Source organism: Nerophis lumbriciformis, linkage group LG12 (genome assembly GCF_033978685.3).
Source record: "Nerophis lumbriciformis linkage group LG12, RoL_Nlum_v2.1, whole genome shotgun sequence".
Taxonomy (NCBI): Eukaryota; Metazoa; Chordata; class Actinopteri; order Syngnathiformes; family Syngnathidae; genus Nerophis; species Nerophis lumbriciformis.
Genome location: NC_084559.2, coordinates 22,363,556 through 22,381,782, shown reverse-complemented (window position 1 = coordinate 22,381,782; position 18,227 = coordinate 22,363,556). Strand labels below are relative to the sequence as shown.

The 18,227-nt window shown below is 37.4% G+C and overlaps 1 protein-coding gene across 1 annotated transcript in view; it reads right to left on the bottom strand.

Annotated features, from left to right (window-relative positions):
- Positions 1–1,476: 1,476 nt before the first annotated feature.
- hmcn2 (hemicentin 2) overlaps positions 1,477–18,227 on the bottom strand; it is a 159,784-nt gene continuing 143,033 nt past the window's right edge. Inside the window, exons 76-81 of the mRNA XM_061986104.1 lie at positions 17,919–18,044; positions 12,720–12,848; positions 12,348–12,641; positions 7,227–7,346; positions 7,024–7,150; positions 1,477–3,531 (exon numbers count right to left, since the gene is read on the bottom strand). Coding sequence (XP_061842088.1) covers positions 3,153–3,531; positions 7,024–7,150; positions 7,227–7,346; positions 12,348–12,641; positions 12,720–12,848; positions 17,919–18,044 — 1,175 coding nt within the window. The 3' untranslated portion in view covers positions 1,477–3,152. The remainder of the gene's footprint in view (positions 3,532–7,023; positions 7,151–7,226; positions 7,347–12,347; positions 12,642–12,719; positions 12,849–17,918; positions 18,045–18,227) is intronic.

Genomic DNA, 18,227 nt, shown 5'->3' with positions numbered 1-18,227 from the left:
TCCACTCAGGTTTGTGATACATCCAGAAAGGCACTTTAAAACATATTTACATTCTAAGAAAAATGCAAAGAGTACAAAAACACGTCGACACAACAGGTGGCTCAAGTAGTTGAAATAAATACTAAATATGGGAGACGTATGCCAAATGTTGGAGAAACATTGTGCATTGTTATTACTAATAAACACACTCTACTCAGGGCTACTTGGGCTTATGTTTCCTCTCATTAAACATCCTCCGCAGGAAAATAACACATCTAAACACTGAAAGAGAGTTTGATTCTGCTTGTTTGTAAATCTCAGTGCTCACAGCACAGGTGTCAAACTCATCACCTGGAAAGATAGTAAGTCAATACGGCATTGTATCATTTTTGATTCATGCATTAACATTTTCACCCATTTAAATGCAGTTCTTAGCTCGATATTCTTTGATACAACAAGGTTTTCAAATTAAATTCTACACTAGCTGAACTTAAAGGGGCTTTTTTACATTTATTTTGCCTATCAATCAATGATCAATCAATGTTTATTTATATAGCCCTGAATCACAAGTGTCTCAAAGGGCTGCACAAGCCACAACGACATCCTCGGTTCAGATCCCACCACACAACCAGATCCCTATCATTCACAACCATTATGAAAGACATGACGATTGATGTTTTTTTGTTGTTTTTTTGCATTCGAAATATTAAATAAATGCCATCAAAAGTTCACTTACAATGCAATTCCATCTATAAAGCCCTTAAAACAACATCCAAACACCTTTTATATACATAATGTAAGTATATATGTAATGTAGTAAAGGACGTATTTATAATAACATTTAATATTTACGTATTTTGATCATTTTAAGCATTAATTAAAAAAATGCATCACATATGCTATTTCTTTTCCTCATCATCACTGATTATTTATTCACTGCAGATTTTATGAGAGCCAACAAACATAATAAAACATGCCTTACTGTGCAACGTCTGCTGTCATCAAGATGACAGATGACATAATCTTCACGAAGAAGAGAGGTGGGGGGACAAAGCGTATTTTCGTGTCGTCCTCGCCAGTTTCGGGCCCTAAATGACTGTCAAGAAGTGTACCAACTTGTCGGATTACCTACTCAGACTTCTTCTGTCCGGGTGAGATGCATGATTTATGATCTACAATAAACTTGCAGGGATCAAGGAAGCGAGGAAGCAGCAGACCATTCGATGAGGCAAACATAGAGACACATGGAAGTCATGACGGCGCCGCTATAAATAACTCGTCTGTGTTAGCGCTTATAATAACAATAACAATATTTTTTTTGCATTCGAAATATTAAAATAAATGCCATCAAAAGTTCACTTACAATGGAGCCTATGGGAGCTGTGCAATTCCGTCTATAAAGCCATTAAAACAACATCCAAACACCTTTTATATACATAATGTAAGTATATATGTCATGTAGTAAAGAATATATTTATAATAACATTTAATATTTTAAGCATTCATTTAAAAAATGCATCACATATGCTATTTATTTTCCTCATCATCACTGATTATTTACTCACTGCAGATTTTATGAGAGCCAACAAACATAATAAAACATCCCTTACTGTGCAACGTCTGCTGTCATCAAGATGACAGATGACATAATCTTCACGAAGAAGAGAGGTGGGGGGACAAAGCGTCTTTCTGTGTCGTCCTCGCCAGTTTCGGGCCCTAAATGACTGTCAATTGGGGGTTAAATCACCAAAATGATTCCCGGGCGCGGCCACCGCTGCTGCTCACTGCTCCCCTCACCTCCCAGGGGGTGATCAAGGGTGATGGGTCAAATGCAGAGAATAATTTCGCCACACCCGGTGTGTGTGTGACAATCATTGGCACTTTAAGAAGTGTACCAACTTGTCGGATTACCTACTCAGACTTCTTCTGTCCGGGTGAGATGCATGATTTATGATCCACAATAAACTTGCAGGGATCAAGGAAGCGAGGAAGCAGCAGACCGTTCGATGAGGCAAACATAGGGACACATGGAAGTGATGACGGCGCCGCTATAAATAGCTTGTCTGTGTTAGCGCTTATAATAACAATAACAATATAATGGTTAATATTCAAAACACAAAATGTAAATGGAGTATTGTTGGCGGTTTTTTAATGGTTATTTATTGGATTTTATGGGTGAATTTGAGGTGCTCCTGTTGGCTCTAATGGAGCTTTTATTTACAAGTTAGAATGCATTAAAAAAAAAAAAATCCATCCGTCGTCATGTCTTTCATAATGATTGTGAACGATAGGCAAAATTCCCCTTTAAACATCTGCTTTTCACTTTTGACTTCTGATCCGAAGCACGTTTTCCATCACTTTGTTGGTAAACAATGATAATAATCAAGCGAAAAAGTAACTGTGTAATAGCCAGTCACTCCAGAATCATAAAACACGGGACGTGATGTTTAGACTGTCCATTGTGCCAATAGATGGTGTGCACTCACATGAGATTTGCCTTGATGTTAAGAGTGGGATGGGATGTAAATTTTGGGACACATCCTCAGTAGTGTTCCTTTGAATCCTGGGGTGTTTCGGCCTTTACTCACTAAAACAGCTAACAGGTGATCAACCCCGTAGCTTGTGTCCCATGCCAAATCATTAGGATTAGCCTAGCTATTAAATGACTAACATCCCCAGAGTTCTACGGGTTTTTCTCTGCAGCATTTTCAAAAAGTTGCGGAAAAATTCGTCCAGGGAGGCATTTGATTGGTTGGACGTTGCGTTCGAGCACCGCCGGGACAAATTCGATGGGTGAAAATGTCGATGACTTGCAGGGATTGGACAAACTTGCGAGAGATTGGTTGGATTTGCGTGAATTGGTGCGATAGCAACATTGCAAAATCCTGGAAGGACTAACTTCTGAGGGGCGATATGGCCCCAAGATAAAAGTGAGTTTGACTACTCTGGCTTACAGTAAATAATTGATGCATTGCACTTTCAATTTTTGGGGAAAAGATATTTGGACATATTCACTTCTCAGTACAAATGTTTAGTTCTTTGTATTTTAGTCAGTCACAGATAGGAACACATCTGAATGGTCACTGACTGACCATGTCCTCTTTGTCGGACAGAGTTCTGGGGAACCGCCTTTGGTTTAAAAGACCTATATGGAGCAAAGTCACTTAGAATGCTCAGTAGGGAAACGACGAGATGGATATGTAGATGATGAAAATACTCCGATAGGTCACACGACCCTGCTGCGAAATGGTTGTGGCCTGCACCTTGAGCCGCGTTAGACCTGGTCGGTCTAGAAGCTGCAGTGTGAAGATAATTCCCCTTCCTGCTTCGTCCCTGATGCCAAACATGCGGCCGCTTGGACCGGCCTCGGATTCTTGCTCCAGTATGAGAAAAGACGTGCTCTCTTGCAGGACGCCTGACTCCGAGAAAGCCGACAAACGTACCACGTTGTGATTGGCTGGTATGCCGGAGGGAAGAGTGAGGAGTTTGTACTGTAGGAGCAGAGGTGAACCTCCTGTGGCGCAGTCCCGAGAGCATGGTCTGTAGCAAGTCCTTTTAACATAAGAGATAGATGTCAACCATTTAAAAAAAAATCTTAATTTATTATACAGTAGGAAGGGGATTCATTTGGCCCCAGGTTTTCCAACTTTGACCGAGGGGTAGGGATGATGTATGATAAAAAATTATCGCGTTCGAGCCCATTATCGAATCCTCTTATCAAACCGATTCCTTATCGATTCTCTTATCGAATCCAGATAGGTTGTTGTTTATGGAAAAAACACAATATTTGGTTTAACAAAAGCTCACTTTTATTTTATAAGAAAAAAAATAAAATAAAATAAATAAATAAATATTGACTGTTACCCTCCTAAAAAAATAAAATAAATAAACATTAACTGTTTTTACCCAAAGTATATTAAGTGGGATTTTTCGGGAAAACAAATATATACAGTAACACAGAAACAACCTGTCTCTGTGATCACTATAGGTGTATAAATAATAATATAGTGTTAAATAAAATCAGTCCCTTGGGCACAAAACTGAAAATAATACAGCTCTCCAAAAAGTGCACTTCTGCTGCTATTGGAACATATTAACTACACAGACAGGAAGACGGCTAACAAACAATCCAAGACGTCTAATAAAGTTCCAAAGCAGATTAATCCATTTAGGCTCTTTATTGTTGTTGATCTTGCTTTGTCTTTTCCTATCTTTACTTTTGTCTTGCACTGGACTGTCATTTTTTTTTTTTTTAAACTGAAATACACACAATGACAAATGTATAAGCTATGTGATTCAATTAACATACTGAAATGTAATACACAATATGTAAATATTAGCTTCACACAAATATACAGTACTATCATCAAACAAATACTTCTGAGTGTTGAAACTATTTCGATGGTGGGAATACACGACTGGCAGCCATTTTAAGTCCTCAAAACATCCATTGAAACAGTGCACAAAAATAGTTTTTCAGTAAACATCTTAGTATCAAATTTAACCACTTTCCACCTTAATATTGAGTTACATAAACAAATTAAACAGTTTACTTACAGACTTATCTTTTCCAAGGCTTGTAAGAGCTAACACAACTTGTCTACCCCTCAATTGTCTCATGAACTGAACAGACGTCGCCAACCCGGAAGTGCCCAAACTAATGACGCGTAGTATTTTCATATCGCCACAAGGTGTCAGTAAGAGTCTACAATCAAATGGGCATAACATTGCCGTCCCACAGGGCATTTCCTGTGGGAAGGGATTCGTTCCCAGGGATTTGAATAAAGAAGCAACTATTTTTCTTTACTATAGTGGCCTCGATAACGAGAACCGGTTCTCAAAAAGGGATTTGAGTCCATGGAATCGGTTCTTTTCTTATCGAATAACCGGGAGCACCGGTTTCGAACATCATCCCTACCGAGGGGTCAGTTGCTCTGTAGAGTGGCGCTTTCCATCATTTCTAGTAGAGATGTCCGATAATATCGGCCAATAAATGCTTTAAAATGTAATATCGGAAATTATCGATATCTGTTTCAAAAAGTAAAATTAATGACTTTTTAAAACGCTGTTGTACGGAGCGGTACATATCCGGTAAAACATGGATACAAACCCAGTCAGCAGCCCCTCCCCTCTCCCTTCTCCCCTCTCCCACACACAACACAGGAGTTGACGACAGCAGCATGAGAGGTTTACTGGCGACGCTTGATGACCTTATCAAACCGCCGCGAATAGAGCATAACAACAACAAGAGTGTGTTGGTGCCGGTGCTGTAGACGTGGCTAACAAGCGAGCTCGCTCGGTGATTGACTACCGACACCATGACTATGGTTTGGGATTATTTTAACGTGTGTCTGACGAATAAAAAACTGGCAATTTGCAATGACTGCAAAAAGTTGGTTATGCGAGGAGGAACCAAGACGTTTTCCTTTAATACGAGCAATTTGATCTCCCACCTCTTCAAGAATCATAAGGAGATACACGATGAATACAAGCAGAAGATGGGTGAAAAGCAAACACCGAAAAAAAGTAGTACCACACAGTTGTCGCTTAAAGACTACGCCGAGAAAAAACAAAAATACAACAAAAACCACCCCGGGGCGAAAGCTCACGTTGTGGTCAGGGACAACGCATGCAGTATGGAAAAAGCTACGGTGGAGTTTGGTGTGGCTAGTCTGCCCTGCATGGCGCACACTTTGCAGCTTGCAGTGAACGGCGGTGCCCTTTCTCAACGCAGCATTTCAGAAGCTCTGGCTGACTGCTAGGCCACTTCAAGCACTCACCACTAGCTTGCAGCACATTTGTGTTACTCATACAAATATGTTAGAGTAGGGCAGATTGAGCCCAGTTTATAATTTCCTGTTATACAGTATGCCAGGCAGTCTTGCACTAAATGAAGACTATGTTATTGTTTACTTTATTACTCTAGTATACTCTGGACTGAAGCTGTGTGCCTTCATTGTTTTTGTAGCTGTTGTTTTGAGGCACATTTAAAAAAAATAAAGAATGATGCTCTTTCTTAGACTTAGACTTAGACTTTGTGAAAGTCAAAGTATAGTATTTCCCATAGTTGTAGTGGGTATCAGGATTACCGTATTTTTCGGACTATAAGTCGCAGTTTTTTTCATAGTTTGGCCGGGGGTGCGACTTATACTCAGGAGCGACTTATGTGTGAAATTATTAACACATTACCGTAAAATATCAAATAATATTATTTAGCTCATTCACGTAAGGGACTAGACATATAAGATTTCATGGGATTTAGCGATTAAGAGTAAACGTGGTAAACGTATAGCATGTTCTGTATGTTATAGTTATTTGAATGACTCTTACCATAATATGTTACGTTAACATACCAGGCATGTTCTCAGTTGGTTATTTATGCCTCATATAACGTACACTTATTCAGCCTGTTGTTCACTATTCTTTATTTATTTGAAATTGCTTTTCAAATGTCTATTCTTGGTGTTGGGTTTTATCAAATACATTTCCCCCAAGAATGCGACTTATATATGTTTTTTTCCTTCTTTATTATGCATTTTCGGCTGGTGCGACTTATACTCCGGAGCGACTTATACTCCGAAAAATACGGTATCTCAGGGAGAGCATATCCCAAATTCCAAGCTGCCGTTTTGAGGCATGTTAAAAAAAATAATGCACTTTGTGACTTCAATAATAAATATGGCAGCGCCACGTTGGCACTTTTTTCCATAATTGGAGTTTAAGTTGTTCTCTTATTTTGGAAAACTTTGTTACTTTGTTTAATGCATCCAGCAGGGCATCACAAAAAAATTAGGCATAATAATGTGTTAATTCCACGACCGTATATATCGGTATCGGTTGATATCGGAATCGGTAATTAAGAGTTGGACAATATCGGAATATCGGCAAAAAAGCCATTATCGGACATCTCTAATTTCTAGCAAACTGCATTGCAAAAGGACTAACCCCACCCTAACCCTCATTCCTCTCACGCAAAATCCACCCAGGAATGGAGCCAATTGAATTCCTTCCCTCCTGTACAATATTTCAATGTTCTGGATTTACCCTGGGCTTCTCCCACGCTGGTAGGATGCGGGGCAGGGAGTGTCCAGGCACTGGTAACCTCCCCTGGTGTTAAAACACATCTGATTGTGGCCACACTCAACGCCTTGTTGTAAACACTCATCGATGTCTAGAAAGAGGAGGAGGACTTTTAACGGTCGTAATCGAGGTAAATACATAATTATCACAAATTGACTTTATGGTACCTTTACAGTTCCTGCCGTTGGGGAGCAGCTGGTAGCCTGGAGGACACAGACACTGGAAACTGCCAATAGTGTTTCGGCATTCATGTTGGCACGGCTTCCTGAGCAGACACTCGTCCACGTCTGCACAAAGAACAATATAACGAGATGTCTGTGAGTAGGGTTGTCAGGATGCCAGAATTTCAGGAGTCGCTATCGATGCCTGTACATTTCTAAGATTTTTGATACCGCGATATAAATACCGCCGCTCCCAGTCTGTGGAATGCTCTCCCTGACCACCTGAGGGCACCACAGACAGTGGATGCTTTTAAAAAAGGCTTAAAAACACTTATTTTTAAAAAAAGCCTTTTTATAGATGTATGCAAACTAGTTCTAGCTATTAGGCTGTTCTAGTTTTTATTTAATTTTTATTTTTTTAATTATCTTTTTATTATCATTATTATTTTCAATACACTGTAGCACTTTGAGGTTGTTTGCTCAATGTAAAGTGTTTTTTACAAATAAAATCTATTATTATTATTATTAATATAAAAAAAATTGGACTCATGTACTTGTAAACTCAGTACTTTAGTAAAACTGTTAAGTTTATAAGATCACTGAGCAATCTTTTTGTACAGAACTTAAATTGGAGTATTCAACAACAGCAGGGGCCTATAGCCTCCTAAACATCAAAACAAATAATACCAAAATATGCTCATAAATAACGACAATAGTCTACTATCCGAAAAAGAACAGCAGTGACGTGAAGCCTTCAAGTATATAAAACAAACAATTATTGTTCTTAATATTCAATATGGTGGTGGGGTGACATCATCATGTGATTTGTAATGAAGGCCTAAAAAAAGACAAATCATTGTCTTTTTTTGTTGTTATTACTATCAACTTTTTTTTCATTGTGTTATGTCTTTTTGCGCATTTTTTTTTTTTTGCTCATTTTATTTCGAACAATTAGCCACTGGTCAATTAAAAAAGAGCTGCGTTCAGCAAATGGCCTATGGGCCACGTTTGGATCACCACTGGTTTACGTGTTTTACCAGGAAAGCAAACAAAACAATACTTTTCCTAAGCTCAGACTTCTGAGCACTTGGTTTTACCCTTTAAAATCGTTTTTAATCATATTTATGTTTATATTGTATTTATACTGGTTTTATATTTATTTATTTTTTTGTTTTTATTCAGTCATTGGTGGAGCTAACGATAATATTTGAATATTGTTTTTAATATTGTTGTGCAGCACTTTGGACACATTTTTGTTGTTTAAATGTGCTATACAAATAAAGTGGATTGGATTGTAGAAGTGATAAAAGTTGGGTAGCAACTTTGTGGAGGTTTGCTGTGGTGAAGCCCTCCTGGGTTTGTGGTGGCGGATCTCTGCACTCACTTGTGCAATGAATATATCCTCTTTCACAAGAGCTTGTATTTTATTAGCAAATAAATGTATGAAGTGAGACAGTGGTTCTTAACCTTTTCTTACCTCGGTGCCCAATGTTTCCACTACAAATATTAACACAGAATTAGAAATCTTACTCTTGGTTTTTTTCCGTATATAATAATTATATATAACCTACTTACAGTTTTATAACCTTGTCAAATGATAATGAAACCATGTGTTAATCACAAAGATTATTATTTGTTTAAAACATAACTTTAGGCTTAGGCTGATAGGAAAAATAAGTACTAACCAAATATACGGGATAAGACGGGACTCATAAATAACCGACAAAAAATACATTTAAATACAATTATGTTGTGTTAAAATAAACTAAATGAATAATAAATATGTTTCCTAACTAAATTGTCAATACAAATAGAGTGCAAATGAAAATACAGCTTTGCCATTTTAGTCATAATTTTTGCGCTTAAGAAATTTCTCTAAGACTTAACTCCAGACTTCTTCTGTTCGTGAGATTGTCATTACTGCCACACTGCAAAAACTGAAATCTAAGTAAGATTAAATACAAATAAGGGTGATATTTGCTTATTTTCTGTCTGATAATATAATTCTTCTCACTAAGCAGATTTTATGTTAGAGTGTTTTACTTGTTTTAAGGGTTTTGGTTCTAAATGATCTCAGTAAGATATTACAGCTTGTTGCTGAGATTTTATGACCTATATTGAGTAAAACATGCTTGAAACTAGAATATCAACTGTTGCAAAATTTATGTCATCAACACTCACAAGTATAAAACTACTTTTTTAAAGTAATAATTTCTTATTTCAGGCATGAAAAAAAATCATGACTTTGACACAATTGTGTCTCATAATAAATGGACTTTGCTGTTTTATTTTCAATGAAACAATAGAAAATACATACTCATATAGTAGTACAGTTGTTATTAGTGAGAATATACTTATTTTAAGGTATTGTTGGGTTCATTGAGGTTAGCTAATTTTACTTGTTTTGGAAAGTCTCGACAAGCCAAATTTTCTTGTTCTATTGGCAGATAATTTTGCTCAGTTCAAATAAAATACCTCTAATTTTTGTATTTTTTTTTCTTCTTGTTTTTGAACACTGACTTTTTACAGTGGACAAGTGGTGGAAAAGTGTATTACAGCTGAGTACCATTGCAGCCCATACGGACCACAGCTGAGAAACAGATATTTTTGGCGGCCCAGCATCGGTTAAGGAATACTGACGTAAGACACACTTTAAGCTGACACTTCCTTCCTTCTTTGTGTTCTTTGTTGTTTCCATCTTCTTTTCATGGGTTTTAACTCCTTTTTTGTGGACTTTTTCTGCACTGCAATCATAGAATTTCTCCATTGTGGAATGAATAAAGTCCATCCTATCCTATCCTTTCACTTTTTATGCGTAACTCAATAAAGTGGCAACACGGATCTCTTCTGCTACGGCTTTCTCTGGCAAAGCATGTGTGTATTAGGTGTGTTAGCCAACTTGTCGCGCCAAATTAGCATTCCTGACAGGCTTGGACGAATACGTAAATATATGGAAACAGTTATTATTTTCTGTAAGACAGTAGGCTTCCCCTTGGCACTAACTCGCGTGCCAAGAATTGACAGAGGCGCAATGAAAAAGGAGGATTACCTCCAAATTCTTCAGGACAACCTAAAATCATCAGGCCGGAGGTTGGGTCTTGGGCGCAGTTGGGTGTTCCAATAGGACAATGACCCCAAACACATGTCAAAAGTGGTGAAGGAATGGCTAAATCAGGCTAGAATTAAGGTTTTAGAATGGCCTTTCCCAAGTAAAGGCTTAGTGGCCACATGCGTGGACAGCACCTTTTAGCTCTTATTTCCAAAATTGTGTACACTACTGAATTGGGGTCTTATGGCCGCTAATGTGGATACTTATACTGCCATCTGGTGGTGTCAGAAGAGTATAACATACAATGGAATTTGGGAAAAAAAAGTGTCAAAATAAGAATTAGCATGTCACTAAACATGAAGTACACGTTTGTGTACTTATGGACTAAGTACATCATATCAAAAGATGATTCTTAGTTTTTATTTTAATTAGGGTCCAATAAGCCCAAATAGCAAAGATAAATAAAAAAAAGCATGTAAACAAACAGCTTGGGCCTTAAGAAGTTAAACGTGTGGACAATGCTGAAGAAACAAGTCCATGTCAGAAAACCAACAAAATTTAGCTGAACTTCACCAATTTTGTCAAGAGGAGTGGTCAACAATTCAACCAGAAGCTTGCCAGAAGCTTGTGGATGGCTACCAAACGCGCCTTATTGCAGTGAAACTTGCCAAGGGACATGTAACCAAATATTAACATTGTTGTATGTATACTAGGGGTGTAACGGTACACAACAATTTCAATTCGGTATGTACCTCGGTTTAGAGGTCACGGTTCGGTTAATTTTCGGCACAGTAAGAAAACAACAAAATATAAATTTTTGGGTTATTTATTTACTAAATTTGCAAAATCTTCCATCAAAAATATTTTTCTCAGGTGGAATATTTGATGTGAAGTAATGGGAACCTTGGATAGGTCAATAATTCATAATAACATTGATTTTGATTCAATATTATGTTTTGAGCAATGACAGTTTGAAAGAAAAAAAAAACAGCTGTGTTTTATTAGTCAACATTGCAACTTTTTCTAAATTACATTTCACCTTTAAGCTTTTTTATTTCACTTTTGTTATTTTTTTGTTTATTTTAATAGTATTTTTAGAATGTGCCGTGGGCCTTTAAAACATTAGCTGTGGGCCGCAAATGGCCTCCGGGGCACACTTTTGACACCCCTGCTATAGATGATAAAAAATTCAATCTGATAAATCTATGGATAAAAAGCAGAGCCTGGCGACGCATGCGCATTTATCATAACTCTCTCGCTCTCTCTGTCTCTGCCCCTCCCTCACGAATGCTGCTGCGCACCTCCACAATTTGTTTTGTTTTTAACCCCTTCTTAACCCTGAACGTACATTGAAAATACACGCAACCCTAACTCAAAATGCCGGACATTTGAGGCATTTAAGAAACTCCGCCCGGACAGCCCAGCAAAAGAAGACATGTCCGGTGAAAAGAGGACGTATGGTCAGTCTATCGTAGCCCGTTAGCTGCTAGCATGCCGTGTGTTATGCCTCGGTGTGCATTGTTTACACAACGTGCGTTACGCTACTTAATATGTCCGTGTGGAAACTTGTTCGGTACACCTCCGAACCGAACCGAAATCCCCGTACCGAAACGGTTCAATACAAATACACATACCGTTACACTTCAATGTATACTTTTGACCGAACAGATTTGGTCACATTTTCAGTAGACCCATAATAAGTTCATAAAAGAACCAAACTTCATGAATGTTTTTTGCGACCAACAAGTATGTGCTCCAATCACTCTATCACAAAAAAAATAAGAGTTGTAGAAATTATTGGAAACTCAAAACAGCCATGACATTATGTTCTTTACAAGTGTATGTAAACTTTTGACCACGACTGTATCTTTTGCATGTTGGTATCGAAGTATGATACTTTAGACAACCCTGTATCTGTAAGTGTGCACTATACAGTACTATTTAGTGGTAGCCTGTGTATGTGTGTCTCAAGACAATATGAAAATTGGGAGTGGTCACGTTCCAAGCACTGCTGGGCCCCATCGAATTCATCAAGGGTTAAAACTTTACAGCCCTAAAAGCTTTCCATGCACACTTACCAACACACGTGCCATCTTTGCTTGTGTATCCTACAGGACAGCTCTGCCTGGTAATGCGGGAAACTCCATGAGGGCGAGATAGAATCTGTCTGCCAATGGAAGACACCAGCTGTGGCCGAAGTCTTGCCCTCAGTCTGGTTCCATTAGTGAAGGTCTGTCCCCTCTCCAGCCCCGCGCATGAGCGCCCATCCCCGAGCAGGACGGTACCAGGCGGACACAGGCACCTGAAACTACCCGGCACATTGCGGCACTGATAGACGCAAGGACTTGGAGTCTGCAGGCATTCATCGACGTCTGAAATATACAAGAGTTACTTGTAAGGTACGACACTCAAGAGTATTTTCTTGGAAAGAGACGAACGCAATGTCTTACCCAAACATGGGAGGCCAACTCCCTGCGATCGGTACCCTCTGGGACATATACAACCATAACCGCCGAATGTATTCTGACAGATCTGTGAGTAGCGACACATGTGACTCCCATCCTGACACTCGTCAATATCTGGAAAAAAAATCATCCTATCAGCTTTATAATGACCAACATACAGACTTCAAATTCACACAAAGCAACACAGAGTAGTTCACTTGGATGTGGTATGCAGTTTTTTTTGCATTTCCAGTCACAAAAGTTTTGACAGTAACAAAATAAATGACCCATACCACATTTTGGCACCCTCCCCTACCACAGTGGAAAAGTACCTTTTTATATAATACACAGCAAAGCTGGAATCTAAACAGGATTAGAGTGCTGAACTCAAGGTTGAAAATACATTTTTATGACTAACACGATATTTTTTCCTCCCGGGCACTCACTTTCTAAGACCAGTGGTTCTTAACCTGGGTTCGATCGAACCCTAGGGGTTCGGTGAGTCGGCCTCAGGGGTTCGGCGGAGCCTCCGCCACGGAGGTTAAGACACATCTGACTTATCGTGTAAATAAAAACTTCTCCCTATCAGCGTATTATGGATACTGCCAAACAATGTTCCCTCTAATTTTCCATCTGATTTGCAGGTTTTTTGATTGATCGATTGAAACTTTTACTAGTAGATTGCAAAGGTAGAGAATACATTATATGAAACAGTACAGTTTACACAGTACAGTACATATTCCATACAATTGACCACTAAATGGTAACACCCGAATAAGTTTTTCAACTTGTTTAAGTCGGGGTCCATGCACGTTAATCAATTCATGGTAATGTGTGTAAGGTGTGTAAATGGTTGTGAGTTCATGCACTGTGTTGGTTTTGTTCTTTGAACAAGGTGATGTTCATGCACGGTTCATTTTGTGCACCAGTAAAAAAAAACATGACTTTTTCTTGAATTAAAAAAAAATATATATATATATATTTTTCACTAAAGAAGGGTTCGGTGAATGCGCATATGAAACTGGTGGGATTTGGTACCTCCAACAAGGTTAAGAACCACTGTCTTAGACCAATTGACTTACCCTAAAAAAATGTAGAAACATCAAGACACTTTCAAATTTGTGTTTAGCATAACATAGCTATTTATTTTCAGAAATGTGCAACTTTGACAAAAGGAAATATGGTAACGATGCTTGTGTCATCATGCTATAAACAAGTAAAACTCATGATATGAACTGAATGAGCACAAAATGAAAAAAGATACATAAAAAAACCTGCATCTATTTACTCACATACTGTATTACAAAAATGTGTAATATATTAAGACCCTTTAGAAAAAAACACACTCCTTTTAACTGAATTTATTGGCTCTTTTCACAGATTTCAGTACTACTACTACTACTCATATTGAGTAATACACAATTTTCTGTCTTTGCAAACCTTACAAAAGCATACGTTTCTAGTAAAACTCACAAAGATAAATAATTTCAGGCATTATTAGCCATGTTGCATGTTTGGTTTAGGAGTTATGTGTGATTTTCAGATAAAATTCACTTTAGAATGGGATTCCAACTGAGGAATTGTTGAAAAAGCTGTAATTTTCCGCTAAAACGCGGCGCACAATCTCAGGAGCTCTCGCTAATCAACTCAAGTGTGTGTCCTCTATTTCCACGTCTAAATTAAATGATTGCTATTGAATTTAGAATCTATGTTTATTGCTAAAACATCCCCTAGTATTTCCACATCCCAAGTTATTGTGTCGAAATATGGGGGAATAATGACAAAAGTATGCTTAATTCATTAATATATTCTAATATGTTTGTTATACCAAATCATATATTGCGAGAATCGGTTTGAATCAAGAATCGGCTCTGAATCAAATTGTTAACCCAAGAATCGGAATGGAATCGTGAGTTGTTTAAGATTTGTATTTTGATTTTATTGATCCCATTATGAATCACAATTTATTTACTGTTAATATTTGTTGATAATGTTATTTATTTTTTATTTTTTTAAATTGAGTACAGGAAGTGAACAAATGTGTTAGAAATAGCTATAAAATGGAGAAGGGGTTGGATTGAATCAGCTCCGATTCTTCCTACTTCTACTCGGACATGCAATGAGAAACTGGAAATATGTGATGTATCATATTGTAACTATGCATGTTCAAATGATATAAATAGCATACCCATAAACATCCTTTTACTTGTTAAATGATTGCCACGTCATGTTGCTTATTTTAGGTCATATGTCTTAGGTTTGCTTATACAGTATATAGTACTTAATGTATACTTAATATGAGCAAACTATTACAAAAAAAAGTCTTGCGAGGTTTGTTTTTGGTGTCAGACATGCTTAATACGTTACATTAAGGAACATTATAGTACTTTTGTACAATTCAACATGTGCAAAATGTGGTAGGGAGAAGTAGAGCTTAATGTAATTAAAAAATATATATATTTTAGTAATCAAGAAATCAATTGATTGTGTAATCGGATAAAACACACTTTATAGTCTCAATGTGTATTTTAGGGGAAATAGTTAAAATAAACAACTGTTTGTCTGCTTGCCATGACCTTTATTATTGTATCTAAAAAATGCACTGCAAAAAGTCTGTGTTCAAAAACAAGGGAAAAAAAGTACAAAAATTAGGGGTATTTTATTTGAACTAAGCAAAATTATCTGCCAATAGAACAAGAAAACCTCAATAAACCCAAAAATACCTTAAAATAAGTATATTCTCACTAATAACTTATAATAACTTTTCTTGTTAGAAAAAAAAGAGAACTTTTTGCTCAATATGATGAAAAATTTTCTTAAATTAAGTAAATGCTAGTGCCATTATCTTGACATAATGATATACACTCGGCATTACATTTCTTGAAACCAGCAAACTTATACTAAAAACTAATTTATTGTTCTTAATGGAAAGGCAACAAGGCAACCGCTTGTTACTCTCGGGGTCTCCTAGCCGCTCAGGCAAATCATATTGTCTAAAAATGCATTTTTCCATCGATAACATGATATCATCGCGCCAAGTGCGTCCTCTTTCAGTCAATTAGTGCGCATATATACATGTATAATTTTTTTTATGTCGTCATCGGACTCGTTGGACAACCATAAGCAAGTAAGCAAAAGCCCTATATGAGTATGTATTTTCTCTTGTTTCAATGAAAATAAAACAGCAAAGTCCATTTGGCTGTCATCTGTTTTAATTATGAGACACAATTGTGTCAAAGTCATGATTTGTTTTTTTCATGCTTGAAGAAATTATTACTTTAAAAAAGTAGTTTTATACGTGAGTGTTGATGACACAGCTTTGCAACAGTTGATATTCTAGTTTGAAGCTTGTTTTACTCAATATAGGTCATAAAATCTCAGCAACAAGCTGTATTATCTTACTGAGATCATTTAGGACCAAAACCCTTAAAACAAGTAAAACACTAACATAAAATCTACTTAGTGAGAAGAATTATCTTATCAGACAGAAAATAATCAAATATCACCCTTATTTGAGATATTTAATCTTACTTAGATTTCAGTTTTTGCAGTGTGCACTTTTAACATGTGTGCATTGATAAAAATAATTTAAAAATTAAAGCTGCAAGCAGCGATGGACGGGACCGACTTTGAGGGCTCATAAAATCCAAACCGGAGCAGTAATTAAAACTCTTTCATCAACTTTTAATCAAAAGGTTTCAATCTCTCTCCTGTGCTAATTTGAAGCCGACACGACAAACGAGCTCAGAGGAGATAATGTTTGAAAAAAGGTGACTGTTTTTACACAACTTTTGTTTTGAAGGGGGAATTGCAAACTTCCTGTTGATTTTTGCTGGGGGTTGTCAGTGTATGAAATATAGGTCTAAGTGAGACCTACATAGACGTTTTGTTTCATGTCTCTACGACATTCCTACTGGGAGTTACAGGCAGTTCTGTTTCTTGTTTTCTTCCTAGGGGGCGCGAGAGCGCAATTTTGAGTTTTGGGGTTTGGTTGTTTGATTAGATCACAATTTTTGCCAGTCCTGATGTGTGTCCAATTTGGTGAGTTTTGAAGCATGTTAAGGGGGTCAAATTACAGCTCAAAGAGGCGGCGGTATAATAATAAAACGCTAGAAATACAATAGGATCCTCTGTCCCAAAGGGACTCGGTCCCTAAAAATATCCTCTGTTTCCACATACAAAAGAGGCCTTGGAATTCGGAATTGCACTGTTCACATGGACATGAAACAATATGAAAAATGATACAGGTCTTGTGTGAACAGGCCTATCTCCATGTACTCGTATTTAAAGTTTCAGGCACTCCATGCAGTCCAGATTTTATAACTTTTCATTAGTCCAAAGGGACTCGGTCCCTAAAAATATCCTCTGTTTCCACATACAAAAGAGGCCTTGGAATTCGGAATTGCACTGTTCACATGGACATGAAACAATATGAAAAATGATACAGGTCTTGTGTGAACAGGCCTATCTCCATGTACTCGTATTTAAAGTTTCAGGCACTCCATGCGGTCCAGATTTTATAACTTTTCATTAGTTAGTTTCATTAAACAATTATTCGAAACAACATAATATTAATCAAAGCTTTTTTTTTGTATCGAATTAACCAAATTAGTTGATTAATCAATGCAGTCCTAGATCCGATTTCTATTTCAGATATTTCATCTTGTTTAAATTTTAGTTTTTGCAGTTTAGGACAAACACAAAAGGCACCATTTAAAAAAAATAATATGTGGATTCCAATGACTCAATGCACTGCTTGGTTATGTTAGTGTGATGTCACACTGTTAACAAAACTATTATTATCTCTCACCCTGCTGTAGAAATACAACCCTGGTGAGGGTGTATATTTCCAACTGGTACACGAAGAGCCACTTGGTCTTTAAATGTGGTTTATTCTCCATTTGCTATTTGTGTTTTCTAGCATTTTCCTCAAAGCGTCTACTGACTTGTTTACGTGCAGGTAAAGCAGCAACTTAGGCTAAGCAATGTAACAGATATCCTGTGGAATCCGACTCTATTACACAATATCAAATGCAGTGCCAACGGGATCATCCTCGTCTTCGCCCACTCAAGAATTTAAGTGTTTCCAAAATGTCTTGGAGCTTTCGACGAGCGTCTTGCATAATCTCACCCCTGTCGTGCAGAACGCTGGCCTGCCTGTAGGAATTCTCTCGATGAATGAAGTGAGGAAGCAGAGACACTCACCCACGCAGGCTCCATTCTCTGCTTTGGTCATGCCAGCGGGGCAGCTGTCAAAACATTGGTACCCTCCGTCTGTGTTACGACACTGCTGGTGAGCTGGACATACGTTTCTCATACACTCATTAATATCTGTAAATGAATCAAAAACGCCTGTTGTTAGGGAATTACAAAAGTACATTACCAATATCCAATACTTAAAGGAGACCTATGATGAAGATCTTCTTTTCTGACATATACAATTGCAATGTTGGATACCCATGTTAAAAAAAAGTACCGTATTTTTCGGAGTATAAGTCGCACCGAAGTATAAGT